This window comes from Neofelis nebulosa, chromosome 7, assembly GCF_028018385.1.
Source record: "Neofelis nebulosa isolate mNeoNeb1 chromosome 7, mNeoNeb1.pri, whole genome shotgun sequence".
NCBI classification, from domain to species: domain Eukaryota; kingdom Metazoa; phylum Chordata; class Mammalia; order Carnivora; family Felidae; genus Neofelis; species Neofelis nebulosa.
Genome location: NC_080788.1, coordinates 135,966,667 through 135,986,802, shown reverse-complemented (window position 1 = coordinate 135,986,802; position 20,136 = coordinate 135,966,667). Strand labels below are relative to the sequence as shown.

Here is a 20,136-nt window from a genome sequence, read left to right as displayed (position 1 = left end):
ATATCTTCAGGATAATCCTGGAGAAGAAAAATGAATGGGTAGGTGTATTGATGAAACAGGACTAAAGCTAGGTGATGGATGCAAAGAGGCTAATAATACCATTCTTCCTGCTTTTTCTAATGTTTGAAATATCCCATAATAAAACATTTTTTAAAACTGGGAGAGAACTGTTAATCTGGGGTGATCAAAATGCCCTTGTTATTTTATTCTTTGAACTTTCTGAGTCTTTAGAAGTTTTCTTATATAGAAAGTATGAGCAAAGTATGTCTCTGATTGGAATGGACTTTGAAACCATGAAGCAATGGAAATGACCAGAAAGGAAAATACAGATAAATTCGATTGCATCACATTTGAATTACTGTCCATCCAAGCTCATCATAAACAAAATTGTGACAAATTGGGTTTAATATTCACAGTAAATATTGCAAGGGACTGTTTTACCATTTCACAAGCAAAACACTAAAATTCCAGTAGGACATGGTCAAGAAGTCTTCTAATTTATAGAAGAAAAAATGGCTAATAAGCATATTGTAAATTTTCAGCTGCACCAATACTGAAACAAGAAAAACGGTGAGATACTTTTTTGGCTTATTATAGACTGTATCTCATTCTCAGTGCTGCATTTTCTGGAAAGCAATTTGCCAACATGCATCAGGAGTCTTCAACATATTCATAGCCTAAGAAAACCTTTCAAATGTTGGGACAGATTTTTGTTTAAGACTGTTTATTACCACATTATTCATAACAGGAAAACACCGAAAGCAGCTGAATGTCTTACGTTTAAATAATTTGCGTGTAGTTACTTTAAATATGTAATTGTGAAAACTTCTGAAAAAACACTTGAATTATGCGAGAAAATAATCAGAATAACAATGACTGAAAGCTATATACAGAAGGATCCTACATGAAATGTATAAATGTGTAGGGAAAAGACTGACTAAATTTGTCAGAATGTTAGCAGTGGTTCTATCTGACCATTGGTTTATAGGTAAATTTCCCTATACCTGATTATATTTTTCAAGTTTTGCATTATGAGCACTTTTATAGTCAGAAAAAATCCCCTCGCCCCTCCCCCCCCCCCAAAAAGTCAAAGTCATTCATCTGTCTTTCAATTAGCCCCTTCCCTGGTTCTCAACCCTCCTAACTGGATATCCAGTTCCTGACTTGTGTTCCAGGGGGAAGAACATCTCTCACTGCACTGTTAACAGAGAAATGATCTGCCATGGGAGTTCTTTGGTCCTCATTTGCATCAAAGTTAATTCATCAGTAACTCTGACTGAAGCAGATCCTTGTCTTCTAGGGGAAGGAAAACACTACTCAAATTGGGAGGAAGCATCACATGGGGGCAAACGAAGAAGGGAAACAAAGGTGCTGCTGGGGGAAAAGAGGGCCATGTCACCTGCTGCTTCATAATTTTCTTGAGAGCCCTCAGTGTGCACCTTCAACACTGCTCAGGCATTCCTATTTTGATGCAGTGTAGGCAAGCAGCAACCACAGTGTTGCCACAGAGACTGAAAATACAAAACCCTCGTCACCTTCCGTAGTCAGAAACCAGCAGCAAAAAGGAGTCCCAGGTTTCTGATAACTAACTTCTTGTTACAGAAGAAACGTTTTGTTGAGTTCTCCTCGTTATTTCAGGTTGAGGAGTAACTTTCTTCTTTAGGTCAGTGGGAAAGGTAAGAGAAAGGTGTTTCTTACACAGGCTCTTCCAGGAATAGATTAAACTAGCGGGTTCTACCTGGCCATGGAAAAGGATGTCTGAAGGAGAGCATGAGTGTAAAACAGGTTTTATTATCCTTACTAAAAAAATGGCTAGTCCCGGTGACCATTCATGACTCGTCAGGATACTTAGTAAATCAGAGAGGTTCAGTCTGGGCTCAGTAGCCAAAGGCACCCTAAGTGGATATAATCAGCAAGACCAAGGCCATTCACAGAACCATGAGTCTGGAGAACAGCTTGGTATCTCACTTGGTTTTGCTGATTCCCATGCATACACAGCTCGTTCCCATCTTTGTGCTTTGTGTATTTATTTACCTTGTTTACCCCATCAACAAGGTTGTCTCTCCTCTTCTAAAAGTCCCAATATTTCTTTAAGACATAGTTATGAAGCTCTCTTTGACAGATTTTCTTCTCTTAAACCTCACTGTATGTAGTTAGCATTTCCTTTTAGCATTCATGCTTTTGCCCAGGCACTCAGTAGTCCCACGATGATTTGCAGACTTTGAGAATAGTCATTTGTAGGTTTCTGAACCTTCCTGGATGGAACATGGTAGGTTTGGTGAAACTCCACCTCTTAAAATTTTTAAAGAAGATCACCTTTGGTTCTCTGAAAGAGGCAGTTAATCGGAAATTCTAACTGCCTAGCCTTTAGATTTTCCAAGCCCACTTCTGTACTTGGTAGCAGCTGATTGGCTGTTACTAAAGTTAAGTGGACCATTAAACCAGTAAACTGAAAATTTGGACCCGAGTCTTCTTTCTGAGCCTGAATGGAAGAAAGCTTAAAACACAACAAAGAAAGGGGCAAGTAATCAGGCATCTACTCTTAGGAAGCAGTCACGGTAAGAAATAGTAAAATGAGAGCCCTACTATCGTTCACACTGATAACGTAATCACTCTTCTATAACGGAGTGACTTAAAAGGAATCAGATGGTGGGAAATGCAACTTCATTCTTTAGGACAATTCCCAGCGTTTATTTGGTGCCGGAGAATAGAAAATACCCAGCTTTGTGACTCACATCTGACCATTAGATAAAGCTCATAATAGTTAGACGGGATTGAAAACTGGAGGTAATTTAACGGCTGAAAGAGTGAGTCAGGAGTGGGATGAAGACAAAGAAATTGCTTCCGGATGTCAAGACACGGATTCAGAGCTGGTGTTTATCCATGGTGTAGCCTGGGTAAAGCAGCTGCTGAAAGCCTGAAGTGCGTCATTCATTCAGTTCTCACAACAACACTGCGAAGTGGCTGTTATACCTGGTTTACTGAATTGAAGAAGTGAAGTAGCTTTCCAAAGATCAGACATCCCAAACGGGCAGAGCCGATCTGAAGTCAACGTCAGTGCTTTTTCTGTAGCCATAAGATGGTGGTCGAGAGGAGGTAGGACTACATTGAAGAAAGTTGTAATGCTGAAGAAGGAGGAAAGGAGACTAATGAACGTATGGAACAGAATCTCGGTGGGCACATGTAGCAGTTTCAGTAAGAGGTCAGATCTAATCATGTACTTAATAGCTTTCTGTTTTTAAATTCTCGTTTTGTGGCGTCTCTGTGTGCTGACTAAATCTTTTGAATCAGGAGGTCTTGGTTCTATGCCCAACATGTTACTAGCTAGTAATGGGCTTTAGACATGTAACTTCGTGTCTCATATATTAATTCTAAAATACATTCCATCTCTAAGCGTAAAAAAGAATAAATATGGGCTGAATTACTAGCACAAGGGAACATGCAGCCACTAGCAAAGTCACAGAGGGCCCAGAGGTCCTTCCTCAGCTGTCTCTCTCTTCAATTATGCTCTCTTGGCTTTCCTTTCCTTAATGAAAGCACTTAAAAGCCTTTCAAAGTAGGTTTTTAGTTCTTTGGTCAAAGATAGATACAACCAAATCCACTCAAATGAAATTAGAGAACTTTTTATATTTATTTGAGAGAACTGAACTGGGACAAGCCTGAGGATAACGTAATAACAGCATCTGTCTGGAGCCCCGGGGCATAATAGATTTCAGTCAGTTTTTTAAGGAGGAGAAAAACCAATGGGTTCTGGTACTGGTGTTCTGTCATTTAATGTGAATATTGAGCAAAATAATACAAGATTTTCCTGGCAAAGGCACTATTTTCTTTTTCTTTTTCTTTTTGTTTATTTTTTTTTTGAGAGAGAAAGAGAGAGAGAGAGAGCGGGAGGGGCAGAGGGAGAGGGAGAGGGAGAATCCCAAGCAATCTCCATGCTGTCAGTGTAGAGGTTGACACGGGGCTCAAACCCACGAACTGTGAGATCATGATCTGAGCCGAAACCAAGAGTGAGTGAGCCGCTGAAATGATGGAGCCGCCCAGGTGACCCTAAGGCACTATTTTCAAAGTGACTGTGATGACTTCTCCATTTAATGTTAAATTCATTCCTACACCACAAATATAATGGCACATAGCACCATGCTGATACAGTTTCACCATGCTGAATAACTTTTCAGGGTTGTGTGAATTAGGCAACTGACTGTCCTAGATGCACTACATGATTAAAAAAAAATAATGTTCATAAGGAGTCAATATGTAGTTTAAGAGACAATCGGTGTGTGTCTTATATAAATGGTACATCTGTGGTTTTTAATCTGTGCTGGACTTCAAAACTGTGATCTACTGTTTTTGAATGCAACCTTGAGCTCCACCTCTGCAGGGTTTCTTCTGTGATTAAATTGATTACGGGGCGCCTGGGTGGTTCAGTTGGTTAAGTGTCTGACTTTGGCTCAGGTCATGATCTCACAGTCCGTGAGTTCGAGCCCCACATCGGGCTCTATGGTGACAGCTCAGAGCCTGGAGCTTGCTTCGGATTCTGTGTCTCCCTCTCTCTCTGCCCCTCCCCTGCTTGCTCTGTCTGTCTCAAAAATAAATGAATATTTAAAATTTTTAAAAAAGATTACAATTGTAAGCAAATTCAGAGCAACTGAGTATCTGAAAAGATTTTCTTTGGCTGGAGGTGAGCTGCACTAAAACTTAACAACAAAATGTTTCTGGACAAAGAGAGTGAGAGAAGAGAAACAGAAGGACACTAATTCATCTGTTTTGTGTCAGTTTGTGAAAACAAGTTGTTTTCTCAGATGACCAAAAAAAAAACAACCACTTAAAAAAACCCACAGTTCTCCCCAACCATGTGATAAAGATGATGAATTTAAAAATCCGATGAATGTTTGAATGTTATATTGTTGATTAAATGTATTGAATCAAGCAAACCAATTTTAAGGGAGGAAAAACATCAGTGAAATTTAATTTACTCAGCAGATGTCAGGAACCACACAGGATCTGGATTATGCTTTACCTGCATCTGGCAAGTCAATCTGTTACTATTTCTTGGATGCTGGCAAAAGACACAAGACTCCTAGGTCAGAGACAAAGGACTTCATCACTAACAGCAAAAGCAGTAGCCAGAGTGTCAGCATGATGTTCACTTCCAGTCTCCATGCCCCCCAAATCCCATGGAGTAGATATCCATCATGGAAGCTTCATTAGCATACTAAGGCTACAGTAACAAAATGCCACAGGCTAGTTGGCTTAAACAATAGAAGTGACTCACACTTCTGAAGGCTTAATGTCTAAGTTCAAGGTGTTAGCTGGGTTGGTTCCTTCTGAGGGCCAAGAAGGAAGGATCTGTTCCAGGCTTCTCTCCTTGGTCATCTTTTCCCTGGGTCTTCACATCATCTTCCCTTTGTGCATATCTGTGTCCAAATTTCCTCTTCTTATAAGGACACTAGTCACACTGGATCAGGGCCCACCCTAATGATTTCACTTTAACTTAATCACTCTTGTATAAAGACCCTATCTCCAGCTACAACTGCATTCTGAAGCCCTGGGGGTTAGGGCTTCAACATATAAGTTTTTAGGGGACACATTTCAGCCCGTCACAGATGCTTTTGCTTACACACATAGCGGGGTGTATTACAGGAGGAGAACACTGAGCCTGGGAGATTCACCATGGAAACAAGTCTGCTCTTGCCCAAGGGGGATGTTACCTTGTTTCTCAAGGATTCTTGCCACAAACACGACTCTGAGAAAAGGCCTGGGTAAAGAGGGGCCAGGGCTTTGCGGTGTTGGCACATGGGGGCAGGGGGACATACAGGGATGCTCAGGGCTCGTGTGCATTCTCTCTCTCAAGAGCAGTGCAGTCAAAATATCAGATAAGGTACAGCTCTGCCTTCTCAGAGTCTTTATCAAGTCAGGCTCTGTTTTATACAGCTGTAGAATTGATCACACCTCTCCAACAGTTATCTACATTGAAGAAAAACCAGAGCCCCAGCTCTTTAGTTTGTGGTAATTATAAATATCTTTAATACCAACAAGGAAGTAAATGTAGAGCTTAGTCAGCTGTTAACATTGTTTTGTCACATAAAGGGAAATATTTTTAACTTAAAAGGAATAGATGATTTCTTTACTATGTAGTTGTTTATAGAAAAAGGAACTAAAAAGTACGTTCAGAGCAACTGAATAGAAATAATTCTTATTTCTTTCGATAGATGGAATTGCCACTTTTATATATTATAATTTTACTTTTGACCATATTTGACCTTTCATCAGGAATAATATATAATAAAGGTAAGTTTCAGACTCTCTTACTCTCTATTTTCTCGTAGGAGTTTTCCTTTCCATCCCTTCCTCGTTAACAGTTAAAATACTTTCTTGGTACTTCTCTTTACCTTACCTCTCAGTTTTTTTCAGGTATTATTTGTTGTACTCTTGTCTAGCGATTTCTAATAATATTGTGAATCTATTGTTATTAAGTTGTGTACATAGAGACCTTTATTATAGTGTTTCATCATTTATAAGTCATGGAATATTAAAGTTTGAGGAGCACTTTATTTTTTTTTAATTAAAAAAAATTTTTTTTAACGTTTATTTATTTTTGAGACAGAGACAGAGCATGAACAGGGGAGGGGCAGAGAGAGAGACACACACACAGAACTGGAAGCAGGCTCCAGGCTCTGAGCCATCAGCCCAGAGCCCGACGCGGGGCTCGAACTCACAGACGGCAAGATCGTGACCTGAGCTGAAGTCGGACCCTTAACTGACTGAGCTACCCAGGCGCCCCTATTTTTTTAATTAAAAACATTTTTTTAAGTTTATTTATTTATTCTGAGAGAGAGAGAGAGAGAGAGAGAGAGAGAGAGAGAACGGGCAGGGGAGGGACAGAGAGAGAGAGAGAATCCCAAGCAGGCTCTGCACTAACAGTGTGTAGCCTGATGCAGGGCTTGAACTCATGAACGAGTGAGATGACCTGAGCCAAGATAAGAGTCGGACGCTTAACCAACTGAGCTATCCAGGCGCCCCTAAGGAGCATTTTATATTTGAAAAATTGTTCATTATTTAAATAGATTTTTTTCATTCTTCCTACATGAATGGTTACCTGTGGTATGAATTATAAACTGCATCATAAAGCCAACAGATTGAGACTGAAGATTATTTTCTGAAACTAATACATGGATTAAATCACTCAATAGGACTTTTATGGTGGAAATGCTTTGTAAAAGGAATGAAACAATCCACCTCCACTTGTGCAGATTGTTTAGATTCTCTAGCATTTTGGACTGGATCTGCTAGAACATAGTAGATGCTTGATTCAAAAAAAAAAAAATATATTGTTGACCAAACAATGAAGAGGGGGATTCAGTCTGTCTTCTGTTCACAGGTTTGTTGCAGAATTGCTTGAGTTCTAGGATGACCCAGTACCAGTTCCTAGGTTCTTCTGAAGAATATGTAACACACACATGGGTATACTCTAAGACTGGAGAGTCACAGGCCAACTTATAAGATTTCAGAGAAGGGAGAGTTGACTTCCACCTGAGTCGGGGGTGGTCAGGGAAGGCTTTGAACAAAAGAGAGAAATCAATCCAGGCCCCCAAAATGAGTAATCTCTATCTATGCATGCATGGGGAAGAGTATTTTACAAAGACAACATCAGGGTAAGTGATGGTAAAGTCATGGAGGTAGGTAATCATATAATGTGAGGGGAGAAGTGTGTAGTTTCGTTTGGCTAGAATGAAGGGTTAGAAAAAGTAAAATACTTTGGAAAGGTAGGAAACCGGCTCATGTCAATGAGATACTGGAATGCCAAGCTGGGATTTGGGCTTTAGTCTAAACTCCTTGTGATGGAGGTTGTCAGAATGGATAAAAACACATGATCCAACTCTGCTGTCTACAAGAGATTCACTTTATTATTATTTTTTTCAATATATGAAATTTATTGTCAAATTGGTTTCCATACAACACCCAGTGCTCATCCCAAAAGGTGCCCTCCTCAATACCCATCATCCACCCTCCCCTCCCTCCCACCCCCCATCAACCCTCAGTTTGTTCTCAGTTTTTAAGAGTCTCTTATGCTTTGGCTCTCTCCCACTCTAACCTCTTTTTTTTTTTTCCTTCCCCTCCTCCATGGGTTTCTGTTAAGTTTCTCAGGATCCACATAAGAGTGAAAACACATGGTATCTGTCTTTCAAAGAGATTCACTTTAGATCAAGATAAGGAGAAGGGATCTTCCTCCCACCCCCCACCCCCCGCCCTTTTTGGGGGAGGAGTCACCTATCTGTGGCTCTCTATTAAAATACAAATTCTGCCTTCTGTCCCTTTTCTGTGCTCCCCAAAGACTTGAAGAGTCAAGAACTATTTAATATTTACATGGCAGATTTTCCAGCTTTGTTTTATTTTTGATCTTTACTTTTGTACCATTGTGGCTGGAAAATATACTTGGTATGATTTCAGTCTTACTAGATTTGTAGTATGTGTGATGTCTCTTTTAGTGTGATTTAACCAGGGGATTCTTCTGTGTGTACTCGGGGATAATGTGTATTCTATTTTTCTTGGATTGAATGTTATATATAATATATATTATGTATAACATATATATATATATATATATATATATATAACATATGTGCATGTGTATATATATGTTATATATTCTGAAGAGTGCTTCAAGTTATATATATATGCATGTGTGTGTGTGTACATACATGTTTTTTTATGTATTCTGAAGAATGCTTCAAGTAAAAAGTGTTCTTGTTGATTTTGCATCTGGATAATGAAATTTGTTGAAAAATTTAAAAATTAAAAAAAAAAACCAACCCTGGTTTTTGGCCACTTCTGAATTTAAAATATACAACTATAATTCTTACCCCCTTAAAATTATTTTGTCAGTTTAAGAAATATGATTCTTTTCATGGAAATCCTTCTATCAGCGACCTAAAGTATGTGTATTCTTGTTGTTATTTAGGTGATATAGAGAAACACTTTGCTTGTGCCAGTGAAGGGATCCCCCCAAAGAATGAAATAATCAAGCTGTACCTTTCTTCCAATGACTTGGTAAGATCCATTAATAATATGTGACAACCTCTCACATTCTTTTTAGCTCCACGTGTAAAACCACTAACACTGTACTTTTTCAAATACCTTCTACTATGTTCAGACTTGGGGAGGTAAAATTCTACGTAAATAATAATCTTTTCTATTCCATTCCATTTGTATCAAGTGAAATATTGCATTTAGCCATTGAACATCCTGGGTTGTTTTTTCTTTTTCTTTTTTTTAAGATACCTTCTCCTTCCCTTTTTATTTTATTTTTTTAAGTTTATTTTGAGAGAGGGAGAGAGAGAGAGAAAACATGAGCAGGGGAGGGGCAGAGAGAGAGAGAGACATTCTCAAGCAGACTCTGCACCATTGGCACAGAGCCCAACTCGGGACTTGAACTCATGAACTGTTAGATCACAAGCTGACCCAAAATCAAAAGCTGGATGCTTAGCTGACTGAATGGCTCCCTCCTTCCCTTTTTAAAAGGTTGGCTGTAATGATTTTTATTTTTTATAGATCTGATTTGTTCTTTTGAAGTTTGACAGATACAGCCTGTTAGAGAAATTTACTTCACATGACCTAGAGAAAGAATCTTTCTCTTTTAGAACAAGTACCACATTGCAGATGTCATTTGGGGTAAGGGATCATTTGATTTCTTCATTTCATATAATGGCATTTAAACACACACACACACACACACACACACACACACACACACACACAGACACACCAAAATAAGATAGCTATGCAGCAAATGCTAACAAAAACCTAAGTCAAGAAAAAATGTACAGATTGTTTGAAAGTCTATGATAAATATAACACCCCATAAGGACAAATACATTTTTCCCAAAGTCTTTTTTGACTTAGTTCCCAGTTCTTTCCTGATATGCCAGACATATATTTAAGTCTTTTATTCACAACTGTTGCAAAGGGCATGCCCCTTGAGTCAAAAATGCCTTTCCTCTTTGTGATTACTTATGGGGCAAAAAATGGATGTTAGAGGAAGAAAAACCTTCAGAGCTGGGGTCAAATCTTAGAGTTATACACAGACATACATGGTCTGTCATGCCCTGGAGCAGGTTACCTAACCCCTCTAATCCCTAGTTTTGTCCTCTTAAAAAGGAACTTAATTATCACCTACTTTTTAGAGAGTTGTCATATAGTAGTTCTAGAATATATTAGAAGTAAAACCTAACATTTATAAAATGTTTGTATGTGTCAGGCATTTTTCACAGCGTTTTATGTTCATTACAACCTTTAATCTTCTGTAAGATGAGTACTTAAGATAAGTAGAGGAGTACTGGACCTACCCTCTTAGGTTCTGTACCTGGGGCCTGTAAAATAAATGGACAAAAGACAGATTAACAGGAGAAAAACCCAGACTTTACTGACACATGCAGTATGTATAGCCACAGGAGAACTCAGTGGTGAGTAATTCAAAAGGGTGGTTAGAATTTGGGGCTTATATGCCATCTTAACAAAGGGCAATAACTTGTAAATCAGTGACAAGACAGGGAAAAGGTGTTTGTCTTCATCTGTCTTCCAATCTCCATTAGAACCTAAGTTCCTTGAGAGCAGGGCTTTTTGTCTGTTTTGAGCAGTTCTGCTTCCCCAGCCCCTACAACACTGCCTGATTTGTGGTAAGAGCTCAGAAAACGTTTTTGGAATGAATATGTTTCCCTATTTTGTAGATAGGGAAACTGAAACTCAGGCAACTTGCCCAAAGTGGTCTTAACTATTAGGAGAACTAAATGAGGTGAAGTTGTTAGCATCTATCTTGTGTTGGTTTTCATTTGTGATTGCTGCATTTTCTTTTTTTTTTTTTTTATGTTATTTTACTTATTTTTGAGAGAGAGAGAGAGCAGGGGAGGGGCAGAGAGAAAGGGGGACAATAGGATCCGAAGTGGGCTCTATGCTGACAGCAGAGAGCCTGATGCGGGGCTCGAACTCACAAACTGTGAGATCATGGCCTGAGCTGAAGTCAGATGCTTAACTGACTGAGCCACCCAGTGCCCCAGTTGCTGCATTTTCATATACCTTCTCAAAACTAAGAAACAGCAATAAAAATACACTAAAATGAGTTTTCCTTTATACATTTGCTCCTTGTAAAATTTAAACACAAAATAATGATTTTAATAAAACAGGGATTTCTACATGTGATGGGCATGTGGCTTTGATTCTATATTTATTAAATGTAATAACTTTATGTCCATTCTTTTTACAGAAAAGATTACCATATGGTTGAGGTTTCAACCTATTATGACACTAGTATGATAGGTTACTAAGTTCTAGAAGTGTGCTTTTTCAAAATACATTTTTTTTCCTGGTTAGAGATGAAAATTACTACAGATAGATGTCTTTAGCAGCATAGACGATTCATAGATTACCTCTCATTTTTAAATTAATGTAAGAGATGCTTCTCGCCATCAAATTGTCATTACTTTCCACCCCTTCTCTTTCCTACAGAAAATCCAGTGTTTTTTACTATCTGAAAGTGGGCATACTTCGCAGGAATTTCTAGGTGTGTTCACATCAGGAGGACTTGCTCCCAGCTTGGAAATTATAAATAGTACATATACAGGCATCTTCCACTTTAACTTAACTTTGGTAATGACACTTTATTTTATTCTTTATATTATTAATGAGAAGCATACTCTCTCTTGTAGGATGTGTTTTTTTAAATAGCTAGCCCATAAGATCACATTTATATATGTTTTAAACCTAACAGTACAGTGTTACATGTTTTGCTTTAAACAATTTTTAAGAAATTAAAGAAAAAATACATTTTTTTTTTTTTTACTATTTACCTATGTATTAATGATTTCCACCACTCTTCATTTTTTTGCAGAGATATAAGTTTGGGCTATTTTTTCAGCCCAAAGAATTATTATCATTTCTTTTCTTTAATATTTTATTTTATTAATTTTTTTCAGAGAAAATGGTTTATTCCTTGTCTCATTCAAAATATTCATGCCAGCACTTTCCTTTGGGTAGCAAATAAATTTGTAAATTCTGGACATCCCTTCCCACATCATTACAAATATATTTGAAGTGTTTATTTATTTTTTTTTTAATTTTTTAAAATTTAAATCCAAGTTAGTTAACATATAGTGTAATGATGATTTCAGGAATAGAATTTAGTGATTCATCACTTACATATAACATCCAGTTCTCCTCCCAACAAGTGCCCTTCTTTTTTTTTTATTAAATTTTTTTTAATGTTTATTTTATTTTATTTTTTTTTGAGAGAGAAAGAGTACGAGCAGGGGAGGGGCAGAGAGAGAGGGAGACACAGAATCCGAAGCAGGTTTCAGGCCCTGAGCTGTCAGGACAGAGCCTGAGGTGGGGCTCAAACTCACGAACTGCGAGATCATGACCTGAGCTGAAGTCAGATGCTCAACTGACTGAGCCACCCAGGCACCCCATAAAAAGTGCCCTCCCTAATTCCCATCACCCATTTAGCCCCTCCCTGCACCCAACACCCCACCAGCAACCCTCAGTTTGTTCTCTGTAATTAAAAGTCTCTTATGGTTTGTCTCCCTCTCTGTTTTTATCTTATTTTTGCTTCCCTTCTTCTATATTCATCTATTTTGTTTCTTAAATTCCACATATGAGTGAAATCATATGATAGCTGTCTTTCTCTGACTGATTTATTTTGCCTAGCATAACACATTCTAGTTGCATCCATATTATTGCAAATGGCAAGATTTCATTCTTTTTTTTTATCGCCAAGTAATATTCCATCGGGTCTGTATACAACATCTTCTTTACCCATTCATCAGTCATGGGCATTTGGGCTCTTTCCATAATTTGGCTATTGTCAATTGTGCTGCTATAAACATTGGGGTGCACGTGCCCCTTCGAATCAGCATTTTGTTGCCTTTGGATAAGTACCTAGTAGTGCAATTGCTGGGTCGTAGGGTAGTGGCTGCACCAGTTTGCATTCCCACCAGCCATGCAAAAGGGTTCTCCTTCTCTGCATCCTTGCCAATATCTGTTGTTTCCTGAGTTGTTAATTTTAGCCACTCTGACCGGCGTGAGGTGGTATCTCATTGTGGTTTTGATTTGTGTTTCCCTGATGATGAGTGATGTGTGTGTTAGCCATCTGGATGTCTTTGCAAAAGTGTCTATTCATGTCTTCTGCTTGTCTCTTCACTAGATTATTTGCTTTTGGGGGAGTTGAGGTATCATTTCTTACAGTACAGGTCTATGGGCAGTGAATTCTCCGGGAGTTTCATCCCCTTGAAAATGTCTTCATTCCCCCTCATTTCTTCGGGGATAACAACTTTATTAAGGTATAATTGCATACCATACAATTCACCTATTTAAAGTGCACAGTTAAATGGTGTGTAGTATATTCAGAGAGTGTGCAAAAATCACTGCTGTCTAATTTTATAACATCTTCATCACCACAGAAGGACAGCCCATCCCTGAACTCCCCAGCACATCTTCTGCTCTTCAGATGCAGGTAACCACTAAACTACACCCATCTGTTGTAGATTCGCTTCTTCTGAACATCTCATGTAAACGAATCATACAACATTTAGTTCTTTGTGACTGGCTTCTGTCAGTTAGTGTAACGTCTCCAAGCTTCATCCATGTGGTAGGATGTGTCCTACTTCATTTCTTAACTTAAATTCAAGTTAGTTAACAAACAGTGTAGTCTTGGCTTCAGGGTAGAACCTAGTGGTTCATCTCTTACATATGACACCCAGTGCTCATCCAGAAAAGTGCCCTCCTTAATGCCCATCACCCATTTAACCCACCCCCTCACCCACCTCCCCTCCAGCAACCCTCAGTTTGTTCTCTGTATTTAAGAGTCTCTTATGGTTGTCCTCCCTCTCTGTTTTTATCTTATTTTTCCTTCCCTTTCCCTATGTTCCACTGTTGAGTTTCTCAAATTCCACATAGGAGTGACATCATATGATATGTGTCTTTCTCTGACTGACTTATTTCGCTTAGCATAATACCCTCTAGTTCCATCCACGTTGTTGCAAATGGCAAGATCTCATTCTTTTTCATCGCCCAGTAGTATTCCGTTGTGTGTGTGTGTATGTATGTATGTATGTATATATATATGTATATATGTATATGTATATGTATATGTATATGTATATGTATATGTATGTGTATGTGTATATATGTATATGTATATATGTGTGTGTATATATAGATATATAGATATATAGATATATAGATATATACCACATCTTCTTTATTTGTCCCCTATATGTAATGTGTCATTTTTCTCTGGATGCTTTTAAGATTTTCTCTTTGTATTGACTCTGATTGGGTTTCTATGGGCTTCTTGGATTATAAATTTACCAAATTTGTGAAGTCTTCAGCTACTATTTCTCTGAAAAAATATGTTCTACTCCTTTGTCTGTTTTCTTCATGAGATTCTAATTATGTGCATTATCTCACGGATATCTAAGGCTCTGTTCATTTTTCTCTAATCATTTCCCCCCTTTTTCAGAATGGATAATTTTAACTGCTGTATCTCTAAGTTTACTGATTCTTTCTTGTATCATCTCCAATCTGCTCATCTACTAAATATTTTATTTCAGTTATTATACTTTGCAGCCTCATTATTTTCATCTGGTCTTATTGTTATGTTTTTCACTCATGTGCTAGGATTCCCTATCCATTCTCTCACTAGGACATTTTCTTTAAGCCTATGTACATTAAAAAAATTTTATGTTAGAGAGACAGCACTGGCAGGGGAGAGAGGCAGAGAGAGAGAAAAAGAGAAAGAGAGAGAGAGAGAGAGAGAGAGAATCTTAAGCAGGCTTTATGCTCAGTGCGTAGCATGACATGAGACTCGATCCCACACCCGGGGTCATGACCTGAGGCAAAATCAAGAGTTGGATGCTTAACTGACTTAGCCACTCAGGCACTTCTAGCCTATGTACATATTAGTAATAGCTGCTTTGAAGTCTTCATCTACTCTCTGGACTCACTCTGGGTCAGTTTGTCATCTAACTTTTTTTTTTTTTTTATCAGTTAGATGTTTCTGTTTTTTTTCATGTCTTGTTATTTTGGTTGAAACTGGACATTTAAGATAATAAGCTGTAGCAGCTCTGGATTCTGTTATGTTCTTATGAGAATTTTGTGGGCTCTTTTGTTGTTGTTGTAGTGTAAAAGGTTCTTTCTTGTCTGGACACAAACTGTAAACTGTCTTAGCTATGGTTTCAGCAGCTGCTATCTTTGCTCAGGTTTTAAGCTTCCATGGCTGACTTTTTAAAAATGTTATTTAATGTTTATTTATTTTTGAGAGAGAGAGAGGAACAGAGTGTGAGCTAGGGAGGGGCAGAGAGAGAGGGAGACACAGAATCCGAAGCAGGCTCCAGGCTCTGAGCTGCCAGCACAGAGCCCCGACGTGGGGCTCGAACCCATGAACCGTGAGATCATGACCTGGGCCGAAGTTGGATGCTTAACTGACTAAGCCACCCAGATTCCCCAGGGCTGATTATTTTAACCAAGACTTCATGAGTCTCCTCTGCACTTGTCTTGCCCCAGGGCGCAAGAAGAGTTTATATTTAACTCTTAGCTCACCACTCTTGCAGTTCCCTTGTTCATGGGATTTTCCTTTCCAATTCCCCAGTTCTCTTTTAACACCAAGTTCTGTCCTCTGACACATCAAGCCAGTAATGCCCCAGTTTTGTGCTACCTGAGTGTGGTTGCATGGTATTCCACTTTATGGTTATACTATTTTACATCCCTATTAAGATTTTAGTTATTTCCAATCTATACTATTACAAGTAATGCCAAAAAATATCCTTGGATATATTTTATTTCACACATATGTGAGTATAATGTAGGAGAATTCCTAACAGTGAAATTGCTGGGTAAAAGATATATGCATTAGATGCTCTTGTTTAATTTCATTTTTAAAGATAAGGTTGAATATGCAAAATAAGTGTGGCCACGAACATTGTAAAACACTGTGTTCTGATGTCTTCTTTATTCAAGTTCAGTGATCGACTCTACTGGTTGATTGAAATTCCCAGAGAAAACATTACGAAAAATACAGGTAAGAGTGATCCGAATTAATTCTTTTACTCACGGGTCTGGATTGCCAAATTTAGCAAATAAAAAATTATTTATTGTATTAAAAATTATTTGCTATTCCATATGATGTCTCATGTAGTATTTCAGACATACTTACTAAAAATTATTGTACTTTATCTAAAATTAAAATTTAACCTGGGTTCCTGTATTTTATCTGGCAATTCTATTATAGATAGATTGGTTTGACACACATAACATTTATATTGTCCTTCATTTAAATAAATTCATTTTCTAGAACTCAAAAACTATAGCATCAAGAAATTCATGTGCCAATAGGTTACCTTAAAATAGACTGCAATATGTAATGAATTATTCACTATGGAGTCTTCTATTAAATGTTACATGGCAGCATAAATAGCTTTATATCCTACTGCAAATACTCAGATGGAAAAGGAGGAAAGTAAAATATCAGGAGTTATAAGTATTGAGCTGGTGGACTGAGCTAGTAGATCTTGAGGCATGAGATACATTTAATGAGATAGATTAAAAATGATGGAGGGTAAATTGTTTTAATATGGTAGGGGAAAGAAGCAGAAACCAACTTGGCTTCACTGAAGGAAAAATAAAACATTTGCTTTTGTCATGGAACCAAATAAAAATGCAACCAGGTTACGGGAAGGAATTAGTACTAATAAATGGACAGTCATCAAGACCCCATAGACTGCTTTCCTCCTATTTCTCTTTTCTATATTTTCTGTAAATCTACATTTGTTTCTCTCTCTCTCTCTCTCTCTCTCTCTCTCTCTCTCTCTGCAGACTATCTTCCTAAACATGCCTCATTGCTAGTCAATTTTTTAAGTATATATTTCTTAGGGACCAACCCAATTCCAAATTCCCAGAGGAGTATCTTTAATCAACAAGTGTTGTTCCAGCATCCACCTGTGTATCAATCAAATAGTCATGAGGGACCAGGACAATGGGAATCCTATAGGCCAACCCCTTTAGGTACAGGAGTAATTAAAGGACATATGAAATTGTGTGTCCTTCGGAGTAAAAGTGAGGGTTCATCAGATAAATGATAGAAAAGATTCCAAATAGGAAAGTGTCAAAGCAAAAGTCTGTAAAAGAAGTCCCAGTGCTGTAATACCTGATATGGTTCATATCGACATTTTTATCCTTTATTCATCTCAATTTTTTCCAAACTAATCTATTGAAAGCTTGGTGGGGTTTTTTTTGTTGTTGTTGTTTTTCAAGGAATTCATCCAGAAAATCATACTCTTTTTCTTTCTTTCTTTCTTTCTTTCTTTCTTTCTTTCTTTCTTTCTTTCTTTCTTTCTTTCGTTCTTTCTTTCTCTAACTTCACTCTCATCAGTATAAGGATGGATCATTCTAGCTCCTTGCCATAATATTGATATTACTTTGAGAACTGAAAAAGTGAAGATCACTCGTTATTTTTGCTTCTTCTATTTACAAACTTTAGTTTCAGAAATGCAGTGATTCTAGGGTGACCCAGAGAGGAACAAAGGCGAGCTGAGAGCTTGAGTATTTTATGGAAAGACACCAAATGGGCTCTGCCACAACTCCCAGGACCGAGTAAAAGAAATATATTTGAGTGCATAATTTAATAGGAGAGGATGGTCTAATTAGTAATATGCTAGAAATTGGGAAAAAAAGTATTCAGGGGAAAGGAGATCATACTTTCTCATTCATTTTTTTCTTCCTTAATCGTATCTTATTTCCTGTCCTGCCGTGAATTGGAGTATTATGTAAACATAACATCTTGGGAAGGGTAGTTGAGGTCACATCAACCACCAAGGTAGCAAAAACAGTCATCATAGTAATGGTGGAGCTGGCAGGTAACATTGATTGAATCCTTGTATTTCATCACTACTGTAAACACTCTATTTATATTAACTCATTTATCCCTATATGGTAGGTCCCGTTATGATGTCCATTTTCTTTTTTTTTCTTCAACGTTTTTTTTTTTTTAATTTTTTTTATTTTTGGGACAGAGAGAGACAGAGCATGAACAGGGGAGGGTCAGAGAGAGGGAGACACAGAATCGGAAACAGGCTCCAGGCTCTGAGCTATCAGCCCAGAGCCTGACGCGGGGCTCGAACTCACGGACCGCGAGATCGTGACCTGGCTGAAGTCGGACGCTTAACCGACTGCGCCACCCAGGCGCCCCGATGATGTCCATTTTCAAATGATTTAACTGAGGCCCATGGAGCCGTAGGGAGATGTAGTGATAGCTAGAGAGTGCTGGAGGCAGCCTGAAGTTTGAACAGCGTATAACTATTGAAAGTCAAAAGAGTTGCTCTTTGATTTACACTTCATAATTTGTCCATTTTTTCCCTTTGAAAATGAGGTATAATTTACATTCAGTAATATGTACCCTCTTTAGCGTCTAGGTCTAGAAGTCCACACAAATGTATACAGTTGTGTAATCACTACAATCAAGATGCAGAACTGATCCATGACCCAATAAAATTACCCCACCTGTAGTGACCTCTCCCTGTTGCCCAAACCCCAGCAACCACAGATCTGTTTACCCTTCCTATCATTTTGCCTATTGTAGAGTCATATAAATGGAATCACGGAATACGTAGCTTTTTGAATCTGGCTTCCTTCACTCAGCGTAATTCATTTGAGATTCATCTGTGTTGCAATTTCTTCCATTTCCTTACTGGATAGGATTCCATTGTATGGATGAACCATAGTTAATTTTATTGAAGGGCATTTGTATTTTTCCAGTTTGGGGCAATTTTGGGAAGAACTGCTACAAGCATTCTCATACAAGTTCTCTTATGAACATAAACTTTCATTGCACTTAGCTAATATTGACTAGTAGGATCACTGTGTTACGTGGCAAATGTAAGTTGCACTTTATAAGAAATTGTCAAACTGTTTTCCAAAGTAGCTGTATCATTTTGCATTCTCACCAGCAGGTTATCTGACTCCATATATAAGAGTGTGTGTGTGTGTATAATTTTATCCATTCTAATAGGTGTGTAGTGGCATTTAATAATAGTTTTAATTTGCATTTCCCTAATAATAATGACATCGAACATTTTTTATGCTTATATTGCCATTTGAATTACCTATGCAGATCTTTTGCAAGTTTGTTATATATTTTGGATACAAATCCCTTACCAGATATATGACTTACAAATACTTTTTCCCAGGCTGTGGCTTATATTTTTCATCTCTTAAGAATATCTCTTAGGTCACCTGGGTGGCTCAGTTGGTTGAACATCCAACTTGATTTTGTCTTAGGTTGTGATCCTAGGATCATGGGATACAGCCCCACATCGGGCTCCCCACTGAGTATAGAGCCTGCTTGAGATTCTCTCTCTCTCTCTCTCTCTCTCTCTGCCCTTCTCTCCCCCACTCATGCTCACTCACTCTCTCTCTCGCTCAAAAAAAAATATATATATATACACATACATATATATCTTTAAGATATATTATGTATATATACATATCTTTAAGATATATTAAATATCAGAGTTTTTAATTTTGGTAAAGTCTAATTTATCAGTTTTTTATTTTATGGATTGCACTTTTGGCATCACAGCTAAGTCAAATTCACAAAGATGTTCTCCTATGTTTACTTCTAGAGGTTTATGGTTCCAGGTTTTGTATTGAGGTCTATGACTCAATTTGAGCTAATTTTTGTATGTTATATGGACTGAGGTTAATGGTGGGGGAATATGGATATCCGGTTATTCCAGCACCATTGTTGTAAAAACTCTTTGTCTCCATTGTATTACTATTTCTGGGTTCCCTGTCTTTTCACAAATATCAATTGTCTCAATTACTTCAGCTTTATAAATAATAAGCTTATAATAAGTAATATTAATCCTTCAACTTTGATCTTCTTTTTCAAAATTGTTTTGGTTAGTATACTTCTTTTATCTTTATAAATTTTAGAATAAACTTATTTAGTTCCATTTGAAAACTCCTGTGGTTTTAAAATGTTGGATAGCATTAAATCTATAGAGAGAATTGACATCTTACCAGTGGACACTGTATACACTGTATCCATGAACATTGTATACCTCTCCATTTATTTACATCCTCTTTGAACTA

The 20,136-nt window shown here is 37.7% G+C and overlaps 1 protein-coding gene across 3 annotated transcripts in view; it reads left to right on the top strand.

Annotated features, from left to right (window-relative positions):
• The first annotated feature begins 2,355 nt into the window (after positions 1-2,355).
• Positions 2,356-20,136, top strand: part of CATSPERB (cation channel sperm associated auxiliary subunit beta) — a 105,840-nt gene continuing 88,059 nt past the window's right edge. The window contains exons 1-5 of one of the 3 annotated variants that reach the window (XM_058740042.1): positions 2,356-2,558; positions 6,210-6,288; positions 8,960-9,048; positions 11,500-11,640; positions 16,006-16,066. In XM_058740042.1, coding sequence (XP_058596025.1) covers positions 6,210-6,288; positions 8,960-9,048; positions 11,500-11,640; positions 16,006-16,066 — 370 coding nt within the window. In that variant the 5' untranslated portion in view covers positions 2,356-2,558. Of the gene's footprint in view, positions 2,559-6,209; positions 6,289-8,959; positions 9,049-9,550; positions 9,670-11,499; positions 11,641-16,005; positions 16,067-20,136 lie in introns of those variants that run through there. The other 2 variants (XM_058740040.1, XM_058740041.1) reach the window with 2 other exon arrangements.